Source organism: Vicia villosa, unplaced genomic scaffold (assembly GCF_029867415.1).
Source record: "Vicia villosa cultivar HV-30 ecotype Madison, WI unplaced genomic scaffold, Vvil1.0 ctg.000045F_1_1_1, whole genome shotgun sequence".
Taxonomy (NCBI): domain Eukaryota; kingdom Viridiplantae; phylum Streptophyta; class Magnoliopsida; order Fabales; family Fabaceae; genus Vicia; species Vicia villosa.
In genome coordinates, this window is record NW_026704977.1 from 274,629 (window position 1) to 299,166 (window position 24,538).

Genomic DNA, 24,538 nt, shown 5'->3' on the forward strand with positions numbered 1-24,538 from the left:
ATGGCACAGAATACTATTTGTGATCTTTGCAAAGAAGACTCTGAAGATCTTGAACACCTTATGTTCAAATGCAAGGCCACAGTCCCCATTTGGCATGAGTTGTTCGAGTGGATGAAGATACCGTTGGCTACGAATCTTGATATGGATTGGATTAGAAGGAAATCAAAAGGAAAAGGATGGCCTAATGTGCTTGTCAAGGCTGCTTCCACAGAAATTGTCTATGGTATATGGATGTATAGAAACTCCATGATTTTTGGAAATAAAGGGTCCTATAGGGATATTCAAAGTGTCATAAAGTCAACAATAGATTCTTTAGTCTATAGAGGGTGGATGAAACCCAAACATAGAAATCACATTGTTAATATTCTCATGTAAATAGTCAAGTTATATGGCTCATAGCCTTGTTTGTAATAGAGCATTTGAAATGAATAAAATCTTTTGTTTCAAAAAAAATAATAATAAATTTTTTTTGTGGAAGAAAAAAAGTGAAAGTGATGAAAGAGAAAAAAAATAGAGAATAGAGAGAGATTTGGTAAGTTTGATAAAATATCAAGGTTGTATTATTTTAATAATAAAAGTAAGAACTTTTTTGTGCAAATACCAAATAAAGACAATTTTAATGTGGTGGAAAAACTCAAATAAGGATATTTTAGACTATTACTAATAACTATAAATAATTAAAAATAAAGATGTAATAAATTACTAACATGATAAATCTACTATTTTTAATAGTTATAAATAATTACAAATATCATTAATAATTATAAATATTTACATATATTTTGTTGATTAAAATAAAAATGTATTTTGGTGATAGTGTCCCGTGAAATTAGTGAGTTTCAAAGATAAAATTTACTAATATCATCCTCATTATTTTTTTTAAAATACAATAATAAATTAAAAATAATAAATTAATAATTTTTGTGATAAAAATCACCATAGTTTCATTACAAATTATAAAGTGAAAAATATCAATATTCCATAAATGAAAATATTTTTTTATAGAATTTGTGTAGTGGTGAGGAAAAAAATGTAATAACAGTGTTTAATTTTAGATGTGTTGTATGTTATATATAGACATGGTCCAAATCTTATAATTCAAATGGAAACTAAATTATTTCCTCATGAATGAGAATAAAGAGGTGAGCAATAAAACTAGGAAAAGCTAGATTCCCCTCTTCTACTTTTTATATTTAAGAAAAGCTAGATTGTTTCTCTTATGCAAGGAAATCTCTAGAAAATATATAAAGGATAATTTTACTAATTAATAAAAAAGGTTAAATGTTATTTTGCCTCCTGTCATTTGGAGCGAATCTCAAAAACAACCCTGTAAAAAAAAATACAGATTCCGTCTCTGCCATTTGTAGATTCCCCTGTTTTGCCCCCTCACTGAATGTGGTCAACAAAAATGATGATGTGACATGCTGTGTTGGATTTTTTTTATTGCTTACGTGGCTGCCAACTGGATATATTTATTGGCCAAATTTATTTTTTTTTCATACGTAAATATATATAATTGCAAGTTTCAAAAAATTAAGAATTTTGTAGTAACAAAGTATTAAACCCAAGACCTTGCCCTTGATTATACAAGAGTGCTTACCACTATACCAATTTGCTTTCTGTGTTATGTATTCTCTACAACGCTATATATCATCTAGTTAATATTAAATAAAGCAAAGCAAAACAAAATACACGTGAGAATCCTAGCAATTGGTATGATTGGTTACTTTCTAATTTTTAGTCTAGGATTTTATGATTCCAGCATTATTTTTAGTCTTGAATTCATTTAAATCTTATTTTTGGGCAAAATAAATTTAACTGGTTTATAATATATAATTACATACAAAAATTCATTAACCTGAAATTAAAAATTAAAAAAATAATTAATAATAAAATTAACATAAAAATAATAAATATTAAACTAAAATGAATAATTACTAAAATGCTAAAAATTTAATTTAAAAAAATAATAATTTTTAAAAAAATTAAATTAAATTATAAAAAAATATATATATCCAGTTGCCAGCCACGTCAGCAATAAAAAAATAAAAAAGATCCAACACAGCACGCCACATCATCATTTTTGTTGACCACATTCAGTGAGGGGGCAAAACAGGGGAATCTACAAATGGCAGGGACGAAATCTGTTTTTTTTTTTACAGGGTTGTTTTTGAGATTCGCCCCAAATAGCAGGGGGCAAAATAACGTTTAACCCTAATAAAAATGATTACCCCATTAGTATTACTTCCTAGTTTGCATTCAGATAGACACAACACAAGCATGGAGAATAAATTCTCGGTTATGTAAAAATTAATGTGAATAAAGATATAGGTCAATGACAGAGCTGTGTTTTTGAAGAAGATTTTTGTTCTATTTTTTCATCTTTCTTAATTGGCCTCAAAGCAACCTTGTGTGTCAATCACTCTTGAATTAATCCAGCAAAAACCTTGACATTGGCCTGAGCTGCAAGGATGCCACCACAATACAATACCGGGAAAATGCTCACGTCCAATTAATACCGGAAAAATGCTCACAAGTAAAAATGATTTCACGATGAACACTTTCACAACAACATCGTTGGATTCGATAACTGCAGCCATTAGCAACACCCCTCAAGCGCGGGAATGTAGAGTGTTCCTCATTGTAAAAATATAGCCTCAAGTCGTTTCTTCTTGCTCATATTATTTGAATTTTTAAGTAATAATATTTTAACTCAGCTAAAAGAAATTTTCCTAATTTTTATTCAAAAAATCTCAATCTATCTTTTGAATCTCTAAGTCACCTGGTGAAATTCCAATTATGTCATTTGCTTCCGTAGATGCATATCTGGAAGCACATTTTTTTTAAAAAATTTGTTTCTTTCCGTATGTACATCTACGGAACGTGTTAAAACAGAGTGTTTCGTAGACGTACATACTGAAGAGTCTGCTATATTTTCAAATCACATACATTTCACTCAAAAACTCATTTTTTATAACAAAAATGGAGATTCAAAATATAATAAATTAAAGTAATGCAATTTAAAGGCAATAGTAAATAGTACACCAAAAAATACACCGTATAAATCGTCGGTCATAATGTCGAATACATAATCAAAGTAACATACATAAATGAAATTAAAATACAGATATCAAAAAAATCACAGACATCACTATTGTGTGTCGGACATCATCATGCGTCTCTCCGCTGCCTCTGGGTCCGCCTCCGCCTCTGCATCCACCACACTGTCTGCTAGCTACTCTGCCTCTACTGTCAAGTGCCCCACCTGCCCTGACATGGTTTCTACGATACAAAATGCCTCATATGTCACCCTAATGATACCCTCCACTAGACGCCTGCCATCAGACCTCTCAGGAAATAAACCATCGGCAATGCATGTCCGCGCCATGTCAATTATCTCACGACACCGAGGAAGAACATCGTCAATGTAGTCCATCTGAGCCTAATGAGTCTTCGAGATCACCTCATGGGCTGGTCTGGACGGTGATCCAGGTGCGGTGAGAATTATGTATGGGTGTGACACTCTATAGTATCAGGTGATATATTCGTTGACGGAGTTCTAGTCCCTCTCTGATGTGGTCGCCGAGCTTCGGCAGGAACCATGTGGTGCTCCCAGTTTGCAAAGACCTCATCTGGGAATGACCAAACGTTTCATTCTTCCGTAGGTGCATCTACGGAATGACCCAACATTTCATTCTTCTGTAGATGAATATACGGAAGGTTCTGAAACCTCCAAAACGCAACAATGGCGTCTGTCACTGTTGCAGAAGGTTAAAAACCTCATTTTGGTGCCTTGATCGTTCGTTTTACACAACAAACACTACCTACATTGTCTCTAAACTATATTTCTAAAACTATTCAATCTTTTCTACACCTAAAGTCAAATTCAAACTCTATTACAAAAACTCTAAAATAACTCGAAACGTAAAAAACTTACCCGATTAAATTGAGTTTGGAAGTTGTTAGAATGTGTTGATAATTGATGTTGACGTTATCGGCCGAATTCGAGAGGAAGAAAATAAGTTTTGTGAAGTTTGATATTTGTGGTTTGGAGGTTTGAAGAGTTTGGAAATGTGAAAACTAAAGAATGGGAGAGAGGAAGAGTCTGACATGAATATAACATCAAATGCTTCCATAAATACATCTACGGAAGCTTTTGTATCTACATCTGCGGAACAAAACAACGTTAAACAAAAAAAAGATGCTTCAGGAGGTATATCTACGAAAGCAGGGAACATTTTAGGCAACTAGCATGGTGAGTGAGAGAACTAAGGGGTGGGGTAAGATATTTTCTTTTTATTTCATCACAATTTATAAGGCAACAATTAGATGTTATTAAAGATAATAGTGATTAAGAGTGTGAGACATACAATCTTTTGGAGGTAGTGGTCGAATGGTTGTGCGTAATTCATGTATGGCTAACAGGACCGCCCAATACATATTGAGGCTTGAGGCGAAATTAAAAAAATGAGGCCTTTTATATTATTAGTAATAATTTTCTTTCAAAAATATACTTTATTTAAAATTTTACTTTTCGAGCTTTTTGTGATGTAAAATTATTTATTAAATTTTTGTAATCAATTTTGTTTAACAATTCTTTTTCAATTGATAATAAATTTAATTTATTTAATTTATGTTGAGACATTGTAGATCTTAAATAAGATTTTATTAGTTTTAATTTTGAAAAACTTTTTTCGGGAGTTGCAAAAGTAATAGGAATTGTTAACATTATTCTATAAACAATATATGCATTTGAAAAAGAATCAAGTCTCTTTATATAATTAAGTATATCAATTGGTGTATCATTTTTCACATGTATTATTTCTCTTAAAAAATTTAGTTCCTGATCCATCAATATCAGGTTCGGCGTTATGCTTCAATGATTGTTCAAGGTTAAAATAATTTTCTTTTAAATTTTCAATGTTAATGGATTTTAATATTTTAATACTAAATAGAAAACCAAAAATATCATTATATATTTTAAATTGTTCAAATCTACTTTGAAATAAAGTTATTGCTTGATCTATTATATATAAGAAATAATCTGTTTTAAATGATTCTTCAGGAGATTTTATAACTCCGTTGTCTATAATCTCATCAAATTGCTTCTTTCTACGAATAATACATTTTTCACGAAATTTAGGTTCTATATTCATTTCAATAGCAATTTCTTTTGCAGAAATCAAAGCATTTTCAAATCCATTTTATCTATACTTTTCAAAAAATGAAACAAGACCTTTAAGTTGCTCTATAGCAACATCAATACACATATCATTTGATTAAATATTTTTACTAACAAAGTTTACTGCAAACAATATCTCATACCAAATAGTCATGCCTAACAAAAACTCGAAATTTTCTAGTTCATAAGTAGCTAAACAATCTACTTTACTTTTAATTTTAGGTTCATCAATCATTTCAGATAATTTTAATAAAACACCTCTAACCTGTAAAGTTTGAAATCTCAAAGCTCTTACACTTTCAATACGACTTTTCCAACGTGTTTGTGACAATAATTTAAGTGTTAGGTTGAGGATATGATCTTGTAGAATTTTCCATCTTTTAGTAGAAGAAGAAAGTATTGTATATATGCGTTGTAATACTCCAAAAAAAGATGTAGCTTTAGGACAACAACTAGCCATATCACAAATTACTTAATTAAAACTATGACAACTACATGGAGTATAAAATGATCTAGGATTAATGTTTAAAAATCTTTTTTGTACACCGTGATCTTTTCCCTTTATATTAGACCCATTATCATAACCTTGTCCTCTTAAGTTATTAATATCAATTCCAATAGTATTTATTTTATTCACAATTGCATCAAAAAGACATTTTCCAGTTGCATCATTTTCTATTAAAAATTCTACAAAATGTTCAACTATTTGTATTGAAGTAGAAGAAATATCCACACATTGTAATACAACAGACATTTGCTCTTGATGACTTATATCCGGAGTACAATCAAGTATAATTGAAAAATATTTTACATTAATAATTTTTTTAATAATTTTTGTTTTAATTCCATTTGCTATCAAACTTGTTAACTCATTTTGTATCATATATCCAAGGTAATGGTTGTGGATTTCATTATCTTTAATTCGACGAATATGTTCTTGTATTATAGGATCAAATTCAGCAATCATCTCAATTAGACTTAAAGAATTTTCATTATGTTCACTATGCCAAATTTGTCTTTTAGCAGCACCCCTACTAAAGCGCTTTTAGGAGAAAGCGTTGGTATAGGTTTCGCTAAAGACAAAATAAAAAAACACGCAAAAAAAGCGCTCTTAAAGGGGGAGGTTACGAAAGCGCTTTCAAAAAGCGCTATTATAGGGGGGTACGAAAGCGCTTTCAAAAAGCGCTCTTATCGGGGGGTACGAAAGCGCTTTCAAAAAGCGCTCTTATAAGGGGCTTATGAAAGCGCTTTCAGAAGCGCTCTTAAAGGGGGGGGGTACGAAAGCGCTTTTACCCTAAAAAGCGCTGGTAAAGGCAGGGCTACCAAAGCGCTTTTTAAAAGCGCTTTCATAGCTGTTTCGTTAATTAAAATTTTTAAAATCAAAATAATAGCTGTTTCATAATCCCTAATTCTTCTTTCACTGCCATCGCTGCCCATAACGAAGAAACGAAGAACCATCGCTGCCCAGAACGAAGAACTCCATAAAAACTCCTCAAAACCGTATCTCATCCTCAAAACCGCAACACTTAATCTCCATAAAAACTCCATTGCTGCCCAGAATACGAAGCTAGACGAAGAAGAAACCCTGCCCAGAAAACGAATACGAAGAGAAGACGAAGGTACACGATTTATAGTTCTGTTTTTGACATTTGAAAGATTAGTGTTTATAGGTATTTTATTCAGACCTTTCAAAAAAGACAGTGTATGTTTCTTCAGAAATAATGCATTTTTGTGTTCTCTGAGTGATGCTGGGGATGGAATAGACCAGTGAATATATATTGTATTCAGGGACAATGTAACATAACTGTATAGTTCAGCTTGTGTACCCATTCAGCTTGAGAGATTACTATGTCGTTATGCTGCCGAATCGATATGTTTGTTGCTGTGAAAATTTTGTTTTTATCTTTGAAAATTCTGTTTATGAGCAGTCATTTGTTACTTTATTGAAATAGGTACATGCTCTTCTAAATTGATAATTTTCTTATTTGGGTTTTTTGTTGTTGTGTGTGTAAATTGGCATACTATTACTTTACCTCTTCCATCAATTTTGTAGAACGTGAATTTACTAAATCTAACCACATAGGCATGTTGTAGTATCTCGATGTTCATTCATGTATACATGATTTTACAAAATTTAGACATTAATCTACATATAATTTAATAGCTGAATTTTAAATATGTTTTGAATAACATTATTGAAGAACTACATAATGTGATGGAGTATCAATTTGTTTGAGTTGTATCAATATTTGAAGGCTAGACCTTGGGTTTGTTAAACTTGCATTGTTTAAATAATTGCTGAAGATGTAACCATGCTATCTTTGAAATTGGTGTCATAGTTGTTTCCTTTCTATGTTATATAGGTTAGTGTATGTCCAGCGATGGTTTTAGGTTGTAGTTTGTGCTACAGTTTGCATATAGTTCCTTCACTTTTATGATATTTGTATTTAATTGCATCGTGTGTGTGTGTGTTTAATTTTACAGTTACTTTGAAGTCTCTGGTTTCTACTTGTACAACGCCGATTCAAACCTACCCATCTCCCACATCAAGTCTAACTCAGGTTACTATCCCTTTCTTCTTGCTTATAGTTTGTTGTTTTCTGCTTATAGTTTATTGTTTATGGTTCTATTTAATATCAATTTAGTGTCTCTCAACCAGTTTTTTGGTTTGTGGACTTATATTACCTTGAAATAAGGTAATGTCTTCTTTAAGAAATCGGGTATTCTGATTAGGTATTCTGATTAGGTATTCTATTATTCACACTTTATAAGATCTCATTAGGTATTCTGATCAAGACATAATGATGATAGCTATTTATTATCTTGACAGAATTCCTTAGTACCTGATAGAGAAACCAAGAAGCATTTGTTTAGCTTAATTAAGACATGGATAAGACATGGATGAATTCAAACCGATTGTCGAAAGAGTACGAGAAAGGGGTATGGGAATTCGTTGAGTTTGCGGTTGCGCACTCCGAAGACCCGATTCGAATGTCGTGTCCTTGATTGGGTTGCTGTTATGGGGATAAGGTTGACGGGAATAAGTTGGCATCGCATTTACTACGGTTTGGAATTGATAGAAGTTATACATGTTGGGCAATGCATGGTGAGAAAAGTAACGGGAATGCTGAGTCGAGGTATAATAGGAAGTATGCTTCAAACGACGATTGCACAGACACATACGATTGCGATCGAGTCGAAGAGATTGCAGAAGCGCTTGAAGAAGATCTTGAGGATTGTCCCAAAATTTTCGAGAGGTTGGTAAGCGATGCAGAGAAACCGTTGTATGATGGTTGTTCAAAATTCACAAGATTGTCTGTGGTGTTAAAGTTGTACAACATAAAGGCGGACAATGGATGGTCGGATAAAAGTTTCACAGAGTTATTAGCCCTTATGAAAGATATGCTACCAAAGGATAATGTTCTTCCCAATCGAACGTATGAAGCCAAAAAGATGTTGTCCTCTATTGGCATGAGCTATGATAAGATACATGCATGTCCAAACGATTGCGTTTTGTTTCGAAACGAGTATGCAACGTTAAATGAGTGTCCTAAATGCGGTGCCCCTCGATATAAGAAAAAGTTGTCTCCTGCCAAAGTCTTATGGTATTTTCCTATAATTCCGAGATTTAGACGCATGTATCATAGTGAGACCGATTCAAGACACTTGACTTGGCATGCAGATGAAAGAATTATTGATGGAAAGTTGCGACATCCGGCAGACTCACCACAATGGATGAAAGTTGATACTGATTATCCTGAATTTGGAAAAGAAGCAAGAAACCTTCGCTTGTCATTGTCTACTGATGGAATGAACCCGCATGAAGTAAGTATAATACTGTGTCTTTAATTAAATCAAATGTTTTTTAATATATAAATGATTTTTTTATCTCCACTAATAATTATTGAAATGTAAATGAATTACAGGAGACCTTGTCGCAATCGGTGTCCACCGGTGAGGACCAGGATGATAGGAGCGTACTTAGTAGAGCACTAGATGCTCCTGAGTATCCCGGTCGGGTGAGGGGTAAGGGTCATGGTGTGACTCCAACCTCTTTTTACAAGCATCCTAGGAGAAGAAATCGTACCAATCAATAAGTGTTGCAAAAATTGTAGGAATTGCAAGCACAAGTCTCTGAATTGCAAAGAGATAAAGATATGTATATGAGAGAAAAGTGCAATACTGCATCGGTGAAAGAAACTAGTGATAAAGCTAGTTTCAACTGTCAAAGAAAACTTCCCGAGGTAATTATAAATTTCTTTTCCTTACAAGTTGTTCTATTTTATTAACGATAATGACTTTATATTTACTATTGGTTTAGGATATTTCTTCTTGCCAACTATACTTATCGTCACCGAATTATCGCCTAGTTGGCAAGGGAAAAGTGCACAACACTGTGGGAGATTTACTTCACCATAGACCACTCCCGGATGGACACCTGAAAGTATCAGTTGATGTTGTATTAGATCATGATGCGGTGCTACCGGTACCTGACATGGTCTCAGAGACAACATTGATGCGAGATGCAATAGGGTCATTTGTTGCATGGCCCTCGGAGCTCATTATCATTGGTGATGAGGTATATTGAAAACCAATATGAATCATTTAGTTTTCGAATGTCAATTCTGCACCGTTACGTTAATTATTTTTTACATTTTAATTTTAGACTGCTCCTACAAAACCCGCAATTAAGGGCAAAGGGATTTTACAGGAGGAGGAGTCTGTTGCATCACTAAAAGAGGTACATTTAAGGTGTTAATATATAATTTGAATCTAAAACTGCATGATTTTATATTTTATCGATCGTTATATGATTTTTAGGCATCTGCTCGGGGGTCACAACAAGTGACACAGGAAGTTCGTAGCGTACCACCTAAGGGTCCTCCGAAGCAAGCGGCAAAAAAAGGTGGTGCTTTTGTGCCTCGATACCGGACGACGCTCGGAACACTTGTTGATATGTCCGATTTGAAGGAAGGTGCTCTCCGTCAAATCAATATGGATGAAGGTATCTTTGGTGTTGAATTCATGTCACATATTGCAATAGATGACTTGGAAGAGATTTTTACGCAAGAACAACTAGGCGTCGCTAATATGCACTCGTACATCCGGTAATATTCACTCATCCGATATATTAGTTAATTAGTCGAACAATTTATTTACACATTATGTTTATTATGTTTTTCACTCATCCGGTAATATACACTAATATGCACTCATACATCCGGTTATTCACTCATCCGCTAATATGTTTATAATGTTTTTATTTAAGGTTGTTGCATGACAGAGTGTTGCGCGGGACTGCATTGTCAAACAGATTTCGTTTCGTGTCTTCCGCCCATTGCAGCGGAATGACAATTGCTTCGGAACCGGAATCAGTTAGACAGCGCTTAGTCGATAGATTCATGTCATCCGGCAATACAGAAAGTCTGATTCTTTGGGCGTATAATACCCGACCAGTAGGGTTAGTTTCTCATTCTTGGTTCATTTAATCTTTGTTTCTTTTGCGTAGCAAAATTTTCATATAACCTATTGTTTTAATTTATAGAGCACACTGGTTGTTGCTTGCTATCAACCCGATAAGAGAAGTGGTATATTTTTTGAATTCGGTAGATGGTGAGTGGAGCAATTATCCGGCTATGAAGGAAATTATTGATTTGTAAGTGGGATCATTCTAAATATTCTTGTATATTTATATATTTAATTATTTGTGAGATTGATCTAAATATATGCTTTTATATTTTTGTTAGATCAATACAAGTGTTCCGAAGTCAACGAGACGCACAGGTATCCCGGACTAAATCAAACAACATTACTTGGATCAAAGTGCAGGTACATTATTTTTCACAATTTTGCTTATAATATTTATGCTACTTGATAAAACAAGACAACTATAAAATTTTATTTGTTTTTCTATGTAGTGTCCGATACAGCAAAACAGTTCAGACTGCGGATACTTTGTTTTGAGGTTTATGAAAGAAATCCTTCAAATGAATCAATTAGAGTTTCCAATCACGGTATGGATTTATAACTTAATTAGATAACTTCTTATAATTTATTACATTTAACTAAATCATTCATATTATGTTTTTATTCTGTAGTACTTTGACGAATTCCGTGCTGCTTCTTACACGAGACTTAAGTTGGAAGAAATCAAAGAGGATTTGTGTCAATTTTATATTCATCAGCTATTCATGTAGTAGGATTTGTGTCGATTTGAAGAGAATATTATAGTACTCTAGGATATATGGTTACTAACTTTGTTCATATTGTTGCCAATTAATATTTGAAGTATAATATTGTTGATGTTAGAGATTTAGTTTGTTTGACATAATGATGTATATATATATATATATATATATATATATATATGTATATATATATATATATATATATATATATATATATATATATATATATATATATATATAATTTTGGATATTATAATGGTATTATATTAGTATATATATATATAGTCCTACCTATGGTTGAAAATATATCGTCGAAAATATATTACAGGTCGAAAATATTACAGGTTGAAAATATATTACAGGTCGAAAATATTACAGGTCGAACTGGGAGGCTGAAATTACAGGCTGCACTTTAAAATACCTCATTTAGCAACGACAGCGCTTTTAAAAAGCGCTCTTAAAGGTCCACATACGAAAGCGCTTTGTTACAAAAAGCGCTGCCAAAGATTTAAAAAAAAAAGAAAAAAAAACGCAACCTACCAAAGCGCTTTTGGAAAAGCGCTCTAATAGGGGGGCTACCAGAGCGCTTTTTCCAGCAAAAGCGCTCTTATAGGGGGTCTACCATAGCGCTTTTTCCAGAAAAAGCGCTCTTATAGGGGGGGTCTACCAGAGCGCTTTTTCTGGAAAAAGCGCTCTTATAGGGGGGTCTATCAGAGCGCTTTTAAAAGCGCTTTCGTTACCTACGCCAGCGCCGACTTTGACAGCGCTTTAAAGCGCTGTTAAAGGCCAAAAAAAGCGCTTTTGTATGTCTTCCGTGTTGTAGTGGTTCTTGGTAAATCTTTTCACTTGTTCCGCGAAATGCTAAGTTATTTTTTTTCAAGAGTTTTAACTACCGCAATTATTCTTAACAATACATTTCTCCAATATTCTCTATCTCTATTTATTTGATCTTAAACATGTATGCCAATTGTTTTTATTTTTTAACAATCTCATTTCTAAATCAATCCATGAATCCATATTTACAATGTGTTCCTTACTCATCCCATGACTCCTCAATGTATTACCCATATTTTTCCAACCGCAAATACCATCACTTGTTAATTTGCTTGTACTAAGAGTATTAATCAACTTACAACAAATACAAAATACTTTATTAAAATTTTGAGAATATATTAGCCATCTTTTTTCACGTTTTTCACCATTAGGCAACTTTTGAATATAAAATGAGGAAGAAAATGGCATGTGAATTCATCCTTTAGAAAATCTATATCAATAACTTTAATTGGACCATTTTCTACTAATAAATCTCTCAAATTTGTACTAATATTTATCCACCGACTTGGATCATATATATTTTTAGTGGCTTCAACACTATGAAGCTTTTCTGTTAATAAATCATTATTGGCATTTTCTTCATTGTCTATATTATTAACTTCTTCTACAAAATAATCTATATTTTCATTTTCGTTGTCTATGTCTATATTGTTAGTTTCTACATAATTAACTTGTTTATTTGATGAACAATCACCTAAGTTTTCAAATTTACATTTTTTTGTTTGGTTTGATAAATTTATCTAAAGCTCCCTTTTGTGATTCAACTAAAGCGTCAATTCTTTTCTTTTTTCTTAATTTTGAACTTTCAAATTCAAATTTTCGAGTCGACATTGCTCTAAAATAAAATAACCAACGTTTAACAATGAACACAACAATAAAGACGTATAAAATATAAATAAATTAAATTCACCAAAACTAATAAAATAGAAAACAATTAAATTAAACAAATAAAAATACTATAATTAAAAACTAAATGAGAAAATATTAGATAAATAAAACCTGATTTTATGCTTTGGGGTGTTTTTTCCTTTGTCAAAGTTAATATTTATTTTAATTAACAATACTAATATTATGATAATATAATATAAAAAAAGTATTCATAGAACCAAACAATGTATCTATTCTTTTTACTGTAACTTTCTAAACTCACACGACACAAATTGATAAATGAAAAAGGTTTTGTTTTTTTCTTTATATATATAGAATGAACATTAAAAAATATTAATAGGTAGTATTAATTAGAAGCAAATGTTATCAGTTGTCATTTTTATTAGGAAAAGTAGCACCTTTTTAGGCTATCACGAAGAGAAACAAACCGTTACAACGTATTGACATGATTAACCAACGGTCACAAGAGTTATTTACAAAGGGTAGTATAATAGGTAAAAAAAATTGTTTCTGAGGCCCTAGGCACAAACCTACTTTGCAAGATACCTTGGACCGGGCCTGATGGCTACAGGAGAATGAGATGGTGGGCGACAGTAACCTGTATGCGTGAGAACTGTGTCGATACTAAGGTCAAACACATATCTACCAACATATGCAAAATCAAACAAATCCATCAATTTTGTAAAAAACATACCGACAACAAGATCCGAGTCATATGTGTACACATCTGATGAAAACTCGAGATTATCCTAATCAACTAGAGAAACATTATCAAGCCCTTCACGTGCCAACTTCTGAAAATATGACAAAATTTCCATCTTATTTTAGGAAATAGAAACAGATACATCCACCATTGAGACTAAAACAGCAGACATCATAACAAAAGAATGGCCGACAGAAAATGTGGTATGGGAACATGAACCTGTAAGCGTAAGAACAAGCATGAGAAATCACCATAGCTTGAAAATAAATTAGAAGAAACAAATATTTTTTTTATTCTGAATTACCATGGGGATGTAGATATCAGATTAGCTTTGCTTGTATGACAATTATATTGTGTCATGGAAGGTCTGTGTCGGTAAGCTCCACTTGTGGTCAAGATGACAGAATAGATCCAAACATTTGTGACACAAACCAAAACTAAGAAACGTTCAAAGATAGGAATGTCTCTAAATGGTCTCGCATGCTTGAGATACTGTAATTTACACCAAATCAGTCTCCTGAAGAAAATAAATATTAATGATAAAAACAAGTATGACTTCATTGTGTCACTTACTTGTGATTATCCAACGACCAACAGAAGCATCGGTATACCAATTTTTATACAGTTCCTTAACTGAAATGAAAAACAATATTAAAAATCATATAGCTGTGATATGGAAAATACCCTTTACATCAAGCTATGTTTAGAAACTTCATAATCAAGAATTTAAGATATATTCTTTAAATAACGTATCATTTTTCAAAGTTACAAAAATGATAGAGATTTAAAGCAATACTTACCGCTGGAAATCCTCTTTGAATTATTCCTAACCCAACCAATCCAACTACAGGTGCCATGCCAAGAGGACTGAAAAATCTGCAAAAAGAATATTATGTAAAGGGAAGAAACTGAATCTGGAAGAAGGAAATGAACATGAACATCTTCAAACCAAAAAACTGGATCTGAAAAAATACAACCGAGTAAGAAAGATCTTCACACTAAAAAGATGAATAAAAAAAATGAACATGAAAATGAATCTGTAACAGATGAAAAGTAAACCTCTTTAGTGTTTTTTATATATTAAGTCCATTTTTCTGTTTTTAAATATTAAGGTTTATTAGAATAAGCTTTTCCCTCTTGATATTTTTAACAAGTTTCTTGGATTTATTATTGGATTAAACAAGATCATTGGCAAAGGGTTTGATAACAGGTCGTTTGGTTCGGGTATTCATTTTTGTCAACTCATAATCAAAGTCTAAAGTTTGTGAAAGTTCCTAGAGAACATAAGAAAATCATTGTTAGTCCAAGAACTCAAAAGCAATCAGTTATGAGATTAAATGTTTTATAAGGGAAATACATATCTTAATTCTTAAGTAGTTATCAGCTGATGGCATAATGATATCCACGTGTGAGATCAAACTAAGTTATCAACAACATATGAATATGCAACCTGTACAATATAATTTAAAAAATATTAAGCCATACTGATTGAGAAAGCATTAGTACAAGGGAAGTGGTTGAATATGCAATACTTTCTTTCAAATGCTCAATGATCTCAATCTAGTCTTATAATTTAGTACATATCCTTGCTTAAACCTTGGTTATGCTTTGACCTTAAAGACCATCTCCTTCCCCATCATTAAGTCAAGAAGAACAAGGTACTCATAGGGATCAAACTCTCCTTCATGGGGGAAATTAAAAAGGAAGATGAGTTAAAAGCAATTGCAATTGAAGAAAAAGCAAAAACACAGACATTTTATAGTTTTTATATTTACCTGCATCATTATATAATGAAGTTCCTTAACTATTTCTCCTACTAATTGTGTGCAATCCTTATCGTAGAAATTAAACTTTGACTTTTGATTATCATAACCCACCTCAATTTCAAATGTGTACCTAAACATAAAGAAGGAGAAATTCAGATGACGTAAAACAATAAGAAACATGAAATTAGGGAAACAACATAAATAAAGTATGATAAGTAATCAATGGTGAATCACTGGTATGATCTGATTTGCACTTTTACAGTGGGGTATCGATAATGATACTCCTAGGGCAATGGATGCAACATAAGTGACATCATCCATGCTTTGATTCTATGGCATGGCAAGGTGTGGTAACAATTATGAGAATAAAATCCTGCAACAATAAGGTTCATATTATGAATTATATCATTTTTAAATTCTTATAAGTAATCTTTACTAAAATCTATAGTAAAAAGTCCATCACATTTGGTACGAGAAAGCCTATATCAGGTAGTGTAACCATTTCACGAAGAGGTTTCAGAGGAGTCGTGTATATGTAGCGCGAACCCAAAGTGTATTGACAAGAACATTGAGTCAGAGTCATAATAGTTCCTTCAGCTAATCTAGTTTGAGTTATTTTTTGATGGAATCGGGTAGCCAGATGTTTCAAGAAAAATAGTTATACTTGAACTTGTGAGGATAATAAGTTGGATTAAATTTTTTTTGCAAAATATATATTATATTACCTGTCAAGAAAAGAGTTTATTTTTTAGAGTTGTTAATCCAAAATCAACTTTCTTCCACTATAAGCATTTGACATAGTTAAATTATATTGACATGAAAGATAAACAATGTAACACTACTAAAAATATGACATTTGCTTAAAGGATTTTACATCAGGTATTAAAATATTTGATGTGAAATATATTTGTCAAAATTTTTTACATCAGATATTTATTTGCAATGATATAAAAAATATATGAAAAAGTTAAAAAGTATAACATAGTGGCAGTATTGTAAATAAAATGAAAAAAAAAAGGCGGTGGCAGAATTGTAAATAAATGAAAATCTTGTTATAAGGGATCTTACATCGGGCCTAGACCATACCGGATGTGATAAATAGTAAGCATAGTGGGCCTTCACATCGGTCCAGAAAATAACCGATGGAAAATGTCAAATTAGTTGGCGTTTAGATCAGGCAATTAAAGAACCGATGGGAAATGTTTACTCCCAATTTTCCCTAAAAACACATTTCCTTCTATATGCTGACGCTACCTTCTCTCTCCATACCACATCCCTCTCTTCTTCTCTTTCCTTTGCAACCCTAGCCTACCACAATCCCCTTTTCTACCCTATACACGACCATCGCCATTGAGAAACCAATCCCATATTTGTTATCCCCATCTCAAGATCTTCCTAACAAACCAAATAGATTTTTGTTTCGGCTAACCTTGTCGTCAACAACCTCTTCTCATTCTCCGGCAATGTCTATCAACACCGAATCTTCACCACCACCGCCGGTCATCGGAAAAATTGGATCGTACACTGTTTTCATGACGTCGCCTTCAACCCCTAAACCCTCTTCTTCCGAACCTGTTACTACTACTCCTCATTCACCAAACATCAACAATGGTAACAATCATGCTAAGATCCTTCCTCCTCCACCTCATATTCGTAATCTTGTACCGTCTTCCAAAACCCTATCATATGATTCTTCTTCGTTTGTTGGATTTTTCAAGAACGCTGTTAACAAGGTTCAAACCGGTAATCTTCACTTTACTCTTTCTATGACTATGTCTCACTATACTCAATTGTGTTTTCGTCTCGGCTCGAGTAGTTTAAACCATTCGAGCGAGGTCCCTGAATGTATTTATGGTTTGGTGTTCAATTCGGCTTATTCTTTTATGTTCAAATCTTGTATGGAAGCTAGAAATTGGTGGGGATTGTAATTACTAATAAACATTTTTTTATAGTTTTGTGAAGCTTCTTATCCTTATTGAGATTAGTTGTTTGTTTCTGTAGGCTAGATGTAATGGAATTCTATGCAGGGGGAGCTGGACTATTTTCTGGTATTACTATTTTCTTCGGTTCAGTTGCTAATCTCACTGAGACAAGCATCTACTTTATCCAGATTCATTGTGAGTGTTTGTTTCCTTTGTATTTTTAATTTTAAGATGTTAATACAACATGTCCAATTATTATCCAAACAAACTCATTGGTAGTATCTTTCAAGAATTGGTTCCATTAATTTCTATTTAATTTTTATACAATTGCAGTAACAGGACCTTGGAAGATGTTTTAAAGAGTGGTATGAAATTGTGAACTTCTCAAGATTCAATTGAGCCAACCTTATTAAAATGAAAAATTACTGTCATTGTTCAATTGATCTGTTCCATCTATATGTTTTATGTTTAGTCACAACTGAAACAAACAGATTGAACTCCCAGATCCAATTCTGATCCCAAAATATGTTGGCCATCAGGTATTAAGATGTTTCCCTTGTTAACTGCATTAAATTCATCTTTATAAAACCCGGCGTGTCTCCATGCTCGAATTTTTCCAACCCTCTTTTGTCTCATTGCAAGATCTAGTTGGTCTGTTTATGTCTATATTACTCCTTGGAGATTTCATCTTAGTGTTGCTTACATTACTTCTGATGTACTCGCTGCCGCTAATGAATTTCTTCTTAGTATTATTTGTCCTCCCTCTTGGTGTGTTATTTCTATTTCCATATGGAATCAATGATGTGTTTAGTCCAAGGCCTAGGCGATCAGCGAGCCTTGCTCGGCTATATGTTGTGTGGAATCTGACCTCCCTAGTCGTTGTAAGTTGTTCTAAACATGAACTTGCTTCTAACTAGCGTTTCTACCTAACTACAGTGCTAAACTTTTGAAGAATGCATCACAGAATTAACATCAGCTATAGGAACATGTTGTTCTTTTTCCATTCCAGTCATTTGATCCTTCCTAAAAACTGTATTAAGGTGATAATTAGTTACCCTAATCTAACCATGATTAAAGCATGAAAAAAATGATGAAAAAAATGAAGAAAAATTAAAGTGAAGTTACATTTTAGAAACAACAAAACTGAAGAGAGGAAGAGGCAGTTGCTTAGTTAGCACGCTTTCATTCTTTCATGTTTTGTTTTGGCCGCTGATACTAGCTGTCTGTCTGACTACTACACTGCTGTTACACTTCTAAGATTCTTTTTTTTTCTCATAGATGTGTTTGTTTGGCTTGTGTTGTGTTGTTGTATTGTGTGGTAGTACTAGGAGTAACTATTGCATCAAATCAATTTCTCTTTTGTTAAAGAGAGTGTCAATAATTAAACATGTAACACAAAATACTCCACGTTGGCTTAGCACCCAATAAGCATTGATATTGATATTAGATAGATATAGATAAGTATTGGTATTATAATATATATGCCCATTTAGAGAGGGAAATGATATGGTACTTTATCATTTAGTTGAGAAGTTTAATAATGTAGAATCATAAGTGGAACTTGTTTAATAAATCTTTGGTTTATAGCATGTTTTGTTTGATTGTTTTTTTTGGAAGAGGTGAAAATAATTTTAGAACCGTAGAACTAATTTTCAAATGATTTTGAGGTATTTAGTTTTTTAAATATTCTTTCTTTAGAATTGATTCTACTTAGAAGAATAGAATTTGTAGCTTATGAATTTAAATGTGATTTTATATTAAAATTTGATGTTCAATTCACATTTACATAAATATATCTAAATTTAAATTAATTCTATAAACTCAATTATGTTAAAATTAATTCTATCAAATTCAATTTTATCAAAAAAAATTATATCCACCGTCAATCAAAACACACACACTTAGCCATCCTATTTAGTTATTTTCTATTTAAAGTTTTGTTTTGCTTTGGCCATCATAGTTTTTATTATATTATTTTCTATTTCAAGTGATATCAAATAAGCTCGTTCACTATCTCAGGTATTTGTTTTAACCTTAACTGTGAAACGGGTCTCTTGTAACAGGTAGTTTCCTTCATTTGTGGTTTTATTCATTATATAGTTCATTCACATGACATGCATTCCAACATTCAATCATGGAGTTTTAGTATGTAAGTAGCAAATAATTGTTTTTTTATCAGATAATTAAAATTGATAGTACTTATTTGCTGTGACTATTTGGCAACTTTTTCTAAACCTTTGCTAAGTGGTAATGACCAATACAGGGATGAAAGTGAATGGTGGATGCTTCTTTCTGGTCTATTCCTCTGCAAAATAATTGTAGTTTTTATTTGTATTTTCCTTTTAACTTATGTAAAGTGGGTAGAGCTTTAACTAGTAGGTAGGAGCTGTAATATTGAGTTATAGGGTTGTACAAATTATACATTTGTACAATGTTAGGAAGAGTTTACCAAACACATGTTAAATTTTATGTGATGTGTGAAATGGGTTGATTACATGATTTTTTATTACCAGTTACTATAGTTTACTTATGATACAAGAGTTTCAGGGTTTTGGTCCCTTTTGTAATAGTGGCCGATATCTCAACATAAATTGCTCAAATTTCTTGGTCTTTCTTTTGTCTTATCAAATATTTAAAATTACGATTATACATGCAAATATTCAATTCAATCTCATTTATTTTATAAGTTATGAGCTTTGTCTACCAGCTATAGGTGAATGTGGTATGTGTGATATTGGCAAAATATGAAAAATTAGTTTAAAAAAATTAAAGCAAAAAGGTGAAACAAATATATCCATGAAATAATTATAGGACATATTACATCGGGCCAAACACGAAACCGATGTAAAAACATACATTTTACATCAGGCTATCATGGAAAACGATGTAAAAACATACATTTTACATCGGGCTATTTACGAACCCGAAGTTAAATATTGCATATATAAATTTTTAAAAAAATATTGGATTTTGTTTCACATCAGACATAATTTCAACCGATGTGGTATCATGATTTTTCACATCGGCTTGTTGCCCGATGTAAAATGTCTTGGATTTACTACATCGCTTGGATTTACATCAGACCCAGACCCGATGTAAAATGTACTTTTCGCCCGATGTAAAAAGTGTTTTCTGCACTAGTGTAAGGGACAAATAACCATTGTTAAACCTTATAAAGTCATATATTTTGATTACCTCGAGGCTCCTTAGTTTTGACATGTTTTAGAATAACAATGTAAGGCAATGATGAATCACATGTGTTGAGTCCAACTAAAATTCCATTGTTGTTGATGCTGTAACAAAATATTTAAATAAATAATGTTGAAGAAAGGGAAAGCACATAAGAAAGGTGTATGTAATAGAGAGTGAATTAATGTTCTTCATCAGTTAAGGTAAAAGTGGTAGGAAGTTCTTAGCACCAAAATGAGTTTTGACAGGAGCAACTCCATGTACAACTCATATGATGTCTAAATAAAATACAAAAGTTAAACCATTATAAACTAAGGATAAATAATAAATAAAAATATAGTGAAATAAATTCCATTGTATTTTTGTAAGGGTCGTGATGAGATCTCAAAGGATCCGGTCCTTAAACAACACCAATGATGTATGGAAATAATACACAAGTCAAACCCTGACTAACAAAGAAAAAGAAACCAACAAAATTAGATGAACAAAAGTATTTACCAAGTAATAAATCTGGACGGTATTTGCTATTGTTGGTTTCAGAAAAGCTTTTGAAGTTAAACTTATAGGGAGGGATATGAGGAAATTCCTTGAGAGTGGCTTTAGAACCTCCACCACCTCCTATGAAGAGTAGTTTAAAACAATGATCGCGTGACTTTAGTGTAAAATCATTATCTTGAACCTTGAAGTTCTGCGTAAGATGTGAAGACCCTTATGCCAAAATAGGTTTCTAAAGTGGGCAAAGTTATGATGGGAGTACAACTTGTATCTTATCTCCTTATGCAAAAATAAGAGAAATATTGTTGATTTTACAATTTTTAAGAAAGAAAATGAAAGAACCATAATGTATGTTAATTTTTACTTATGATACTTGTTTATCCAATATTATAAGCTTAATATGTTCATATTTAGAGGGTTGTGTAACAGACCAAAAATCTTCTATACAAGCAACAAGTTTTCTCATATATTTCGATTCATCAATGCCTTGATTGAATCAACTGACCTTGCCATTATACAATCACATTTTTTTCAAAGATAAGAACCTGTTTTAAAGAAAAAGATAAAAAAAAAAACAAAAACAAACGTGTTAGCAAAGGAAAGGTGAAAAAAAAGGGTAAAAAGGAAATGCGTAAGATAAAATCGTTCATAAAGGAAAGTTTGAAGCTTTACTTAAGTGAGAAATACAATTCAAAAATCATAAAAACATTAGATTATTAGGTTATGTTTGAGAGTTTGGAGGGGAAGACTTTGAGAAATAGGAAGAATTGAGTGAAAAGAATAAAAAGATTTTGGGCAGGAGGTTTGATTTTATTCATAACACCAAAAACCCCATAAAATAGGAAACTAAAAAATTGTATTGAAAGAGGGTTTTGAAGGGTTTTGGAGAGCTTACATAAATTTTTCAAATATCTTATAAGTTGTTATATTATTTTAAAAATTAAAATTTTTATAATAATAATGACTCTTTTATCAGTCTAAACAAATTATTTTAAAAAAAAATATCAAATATTTTTTTTAAAATTCATTTTCGAAAGTCTTTCTCACCCTTCCCTCAAACTAGTAAACATAGTCTCACTGTTCCTTCATCTCAAACTTATTTTTTACGAAAAGAACCTAAAATCCTTCATAAGCGAAAGTTTGGAATTTGATTGAAGTACACAAAACACATGCAAAAGAAAACTAGTTGACAACATATTGAAATCATAAAAAAGTTGTATGTTAAGAAAATTGCTCATTTCACTTATGAGAAATGCTAAGAACACTCTCTTTTCAACACTCTCTCAAACACTCACTCTTTTATTGGTTGAAACATGTGTGGGTCGTACCTCTTTATGTGGGACCTATTTCTAAAGTGAGGGACCTTTCACTTATAGACAATGCACCTACAATGCACCTAAGATTGATTGAAGTTCAAAATAGACAGAAGAGAGAAGAGAGAAACCATAAAAGAAATGTAACCCGCAAGTACTCCACCTTTGAGCATCTCCAATGGTATTATTTTTCTTTGAGTTCTCCAGCTGAACATCAATATAATAATTTAATATTAAAATAATTTGTCATGTCATATTACAATTACATTGCAATGCAACTAGTAAAAAATTGTGGTACCTAATCAAATTAATTTATGAGATTAAGTTGTGGGACCCATTAGAATTACACCAATAAATACAAATTAAATAAATTATTTTAAAATGACATGGCTAGTGGGACCCATAAAAAACTAAAACATGGGTTGCACCATTAAAGATGGTCTTACATGCTTCAAAACCACCATATGATTTTAACTTCACATGATATTTTATGAAATACAAGATCTAAGTTTTATGAAATACAAGATCTAAGGGTCCACAGTAAGAACACTTTAGTGCCGATACACCCTATCGTACTATATTTCAATCCCCTCGTTTATGTTTCTATTCTAAGTTTCTAACTAATCAATAATTCAGAGAGTGAGGGTTTTAGACTTTAGGTTTCTCTTCTCTTCTCTTTCCCATTCTACTTCTCCACACTCAGCATGGATTCTCATTCCGTCACTAATCTCCGTCACTCCAACCTCTCACTCAATCCCAACCGTTCATCATTCCCATCTCCGTTATCACCTTCTCTCTCCTTCAGGTCCCTCCCACCACCGCAATTTCTCCCTCCGCCGCCGTCGTTAAAGTTACAACCTATCAGAGCCTCATCCTCTCCAAACGACCCTGCGTTTCACCAACCTAGAAACCTCCCTCCCTTACCAAACCCATTCCAAGCCCTAACCTCTCTCTTCTCCCCCGTCGTTAAAACCACCTGCATCATCCTCGCCGCCACCGCCTTCTTCTTCATGCGCTTCCACCACAGTCCCGTCATCGCCGCCACGCTCGCTACTCCGGCAACCGTTGAAACCTCACCTGAAAACGAAAGCGCTTCAGAAGGAGAACAGGCGGAGAAGCTTATCGAAGAGCGGTTGCGTCAAAATCCAAACGACGCGGAAGCTCTTCGTTCTCTCATGGAAGTCAAAATCAAAGCACGGAAGGTCGATGAAGCGATTGGTATCATCAACCGTTTGATTGAGATTGAGCCTGAGGAAATGGAGTGGCCTCTATTGAAGGCTAACATGTATATCTACAACGACGACCACGAAACTGCGAAAAAACTGTTCGAAGAGATTCTGCAGAGAGATCCGCTTCGTGTCGAAGCTTATCACGGTCTTGTGATGGCGTCGTCGGATTCGTCGGAGTCTAACGAGTCTAATGAACCGTCGAATGAAACGATGAAAGGATTGTTGCAAAGGGTTGAAAAGGCATTGGAATTGTGCAAGAAGCAGAAGAGGGTTTCAGATGTTAGAGACTTTAGGTTATTGGTTGCTCAGATTAAGGTGATGGAAGGGAATTTCTCTGAAGCGCTTAAAGCCTATCAGGAGTTGGTAAAAGAAGAACCGAGAGACTTCAGGCCTTATTTATGCCAGGGTATTATTTATACCTTGCTTAGAAAGAAAGATGAAGCTGAGAAGCAATTCGATCAGTTTCGAAGGCTTATTCCCAAGAATCATCCTTATAGAGAGTATTTTGATGATAACATGTATGGCACCAATTTTTTCGCGCCAAAATTTGAGAGCGAAGGAGCTGGTGCTAGGAGTTAAGAAGGTTCTACTTTGAGGTCCTTATGAGTTTTTGTCTCTTTTATTTTACTGCCCTGTGGTTTTTTGGATAGTAATCTGTGTGTTGTTGTAGGTGATTAGTTTAGTAGTTTACCTTAGTATTGTTGGTTCAAAATTATTGCTGGATGGTTTTCTTGTAGATGTATATACAGAACTATCTTTGATGAACTTCTAAATAACACTTGCGGAATTTTGGTTCCATAACTATGAGTTTTTTCTGTGTCGTTGGTAG

General features: G+C 32.8%; 4 protein-coding genes across 4 annotated transcripts; all 4 read left to right on the forward strand.

Moving 5' to 3' along the window:
* On the forward strand, positions 1-375 carry LOC131622854 (uncharacterized). Its single transcript, XM_058893876.1, has one exon. The coding sequence runs from the start codon at positions 1-3 to the stop codon at positions 373-375; it is 375 nt and encodes a 124-aa protein (XP_058749859.1).
* Positions 376-7,991: 7,616 nt separating this feature from the next.
* Positions 7,992-9,735, forward strand: LOC131622884 (uncharacterized). Its single transcript, XM_058893902.1, has 2 exons — positions 7,992-9,426; positions 9,504-9,735. Exon 1 carries the CDS (start codon positions 8,282-8,284, stop codon positions 9,029-9,031), a length of 750 nt encoding a protein of 249 aa, XP_058749885.1. The 5' UTR covers positions 7,992-8,281; the 3' UTR covers positions 9,032-9,426; positions 9,504-9,735.
* A 7,070-nt stretch (positions 9,736-16,805) lies between these two features.
* LOC131622885 (uncharacterized) lies at positions 16,806-18,155 on the forward strand. The gene is made up of 2 exons (XM_058893903.1): positions 16,806-17,304; positions 17,563-18,155. The coding sequence occupies exons 1-2, from the start codon at positions 17,025-17,027 to the stop codon at positions 17,565-17,567; spliced, it is 285 nt and encodes a 94-aa protein (XP_058749886.1). The 5' UTR covers positions 16,806-17,024; the 3' UTR covers positions 17,568-18,155.
* A 4,937-nt stretch (positions 18,156-23,092) lies between these two features.
* LOC131622923 (protein SLOW GREEN 1, chloroplastic-like) lies at positions 23,093-24,510 on the forward strand. Its single transcript, XM_058893936.1, has one exon. The coding sequence runs from the start codon at positions 23,185-23,187 to the stop codon at positions 24,286-24,288; it is 1,104 nt and encodes a 367-aa protein (XP_058749919.1). The 5' UTR covers positions 23,093-23,184; the 3' UTR covers positions 24,289-24,510.
* The last annotated feature ends 28 nt before the right edge of the window (positions 24,511-24,538 follow it).

What these genes read in the sequence shown, in the direction of transcription:
- LOC131622884 (XM_058893902.1), top strand. Translation starts at nt 8,282, where the DNA reads ATGCATGGTGAGAAAAGTAACGGGAATGCTGAGTCGAGGTATAATAGG.
- LOC131622854 (XM_058893876.1), top strand. Translation starts at nt 1, where the DNA reads ATGGCACAGAATACTATTTGTGATCTTTGCAAAGAAGACTCTGAAGAT.
- LOC131622885 (XM_058893903.1), top strand. Translation starts at nt 17,025, where the DNA reads ATGTCTATCAACACCGAATCTTCACCACCACCGCCGGTCATCGGAAAA.
- LOC131622923 (XM_058893936.1), top strand. Translation starts at nt 23,185, where the DNA reads ATGGATTCTCATTCCGTCACTAATCTCCGTCACTCCAACCTCTCACTC.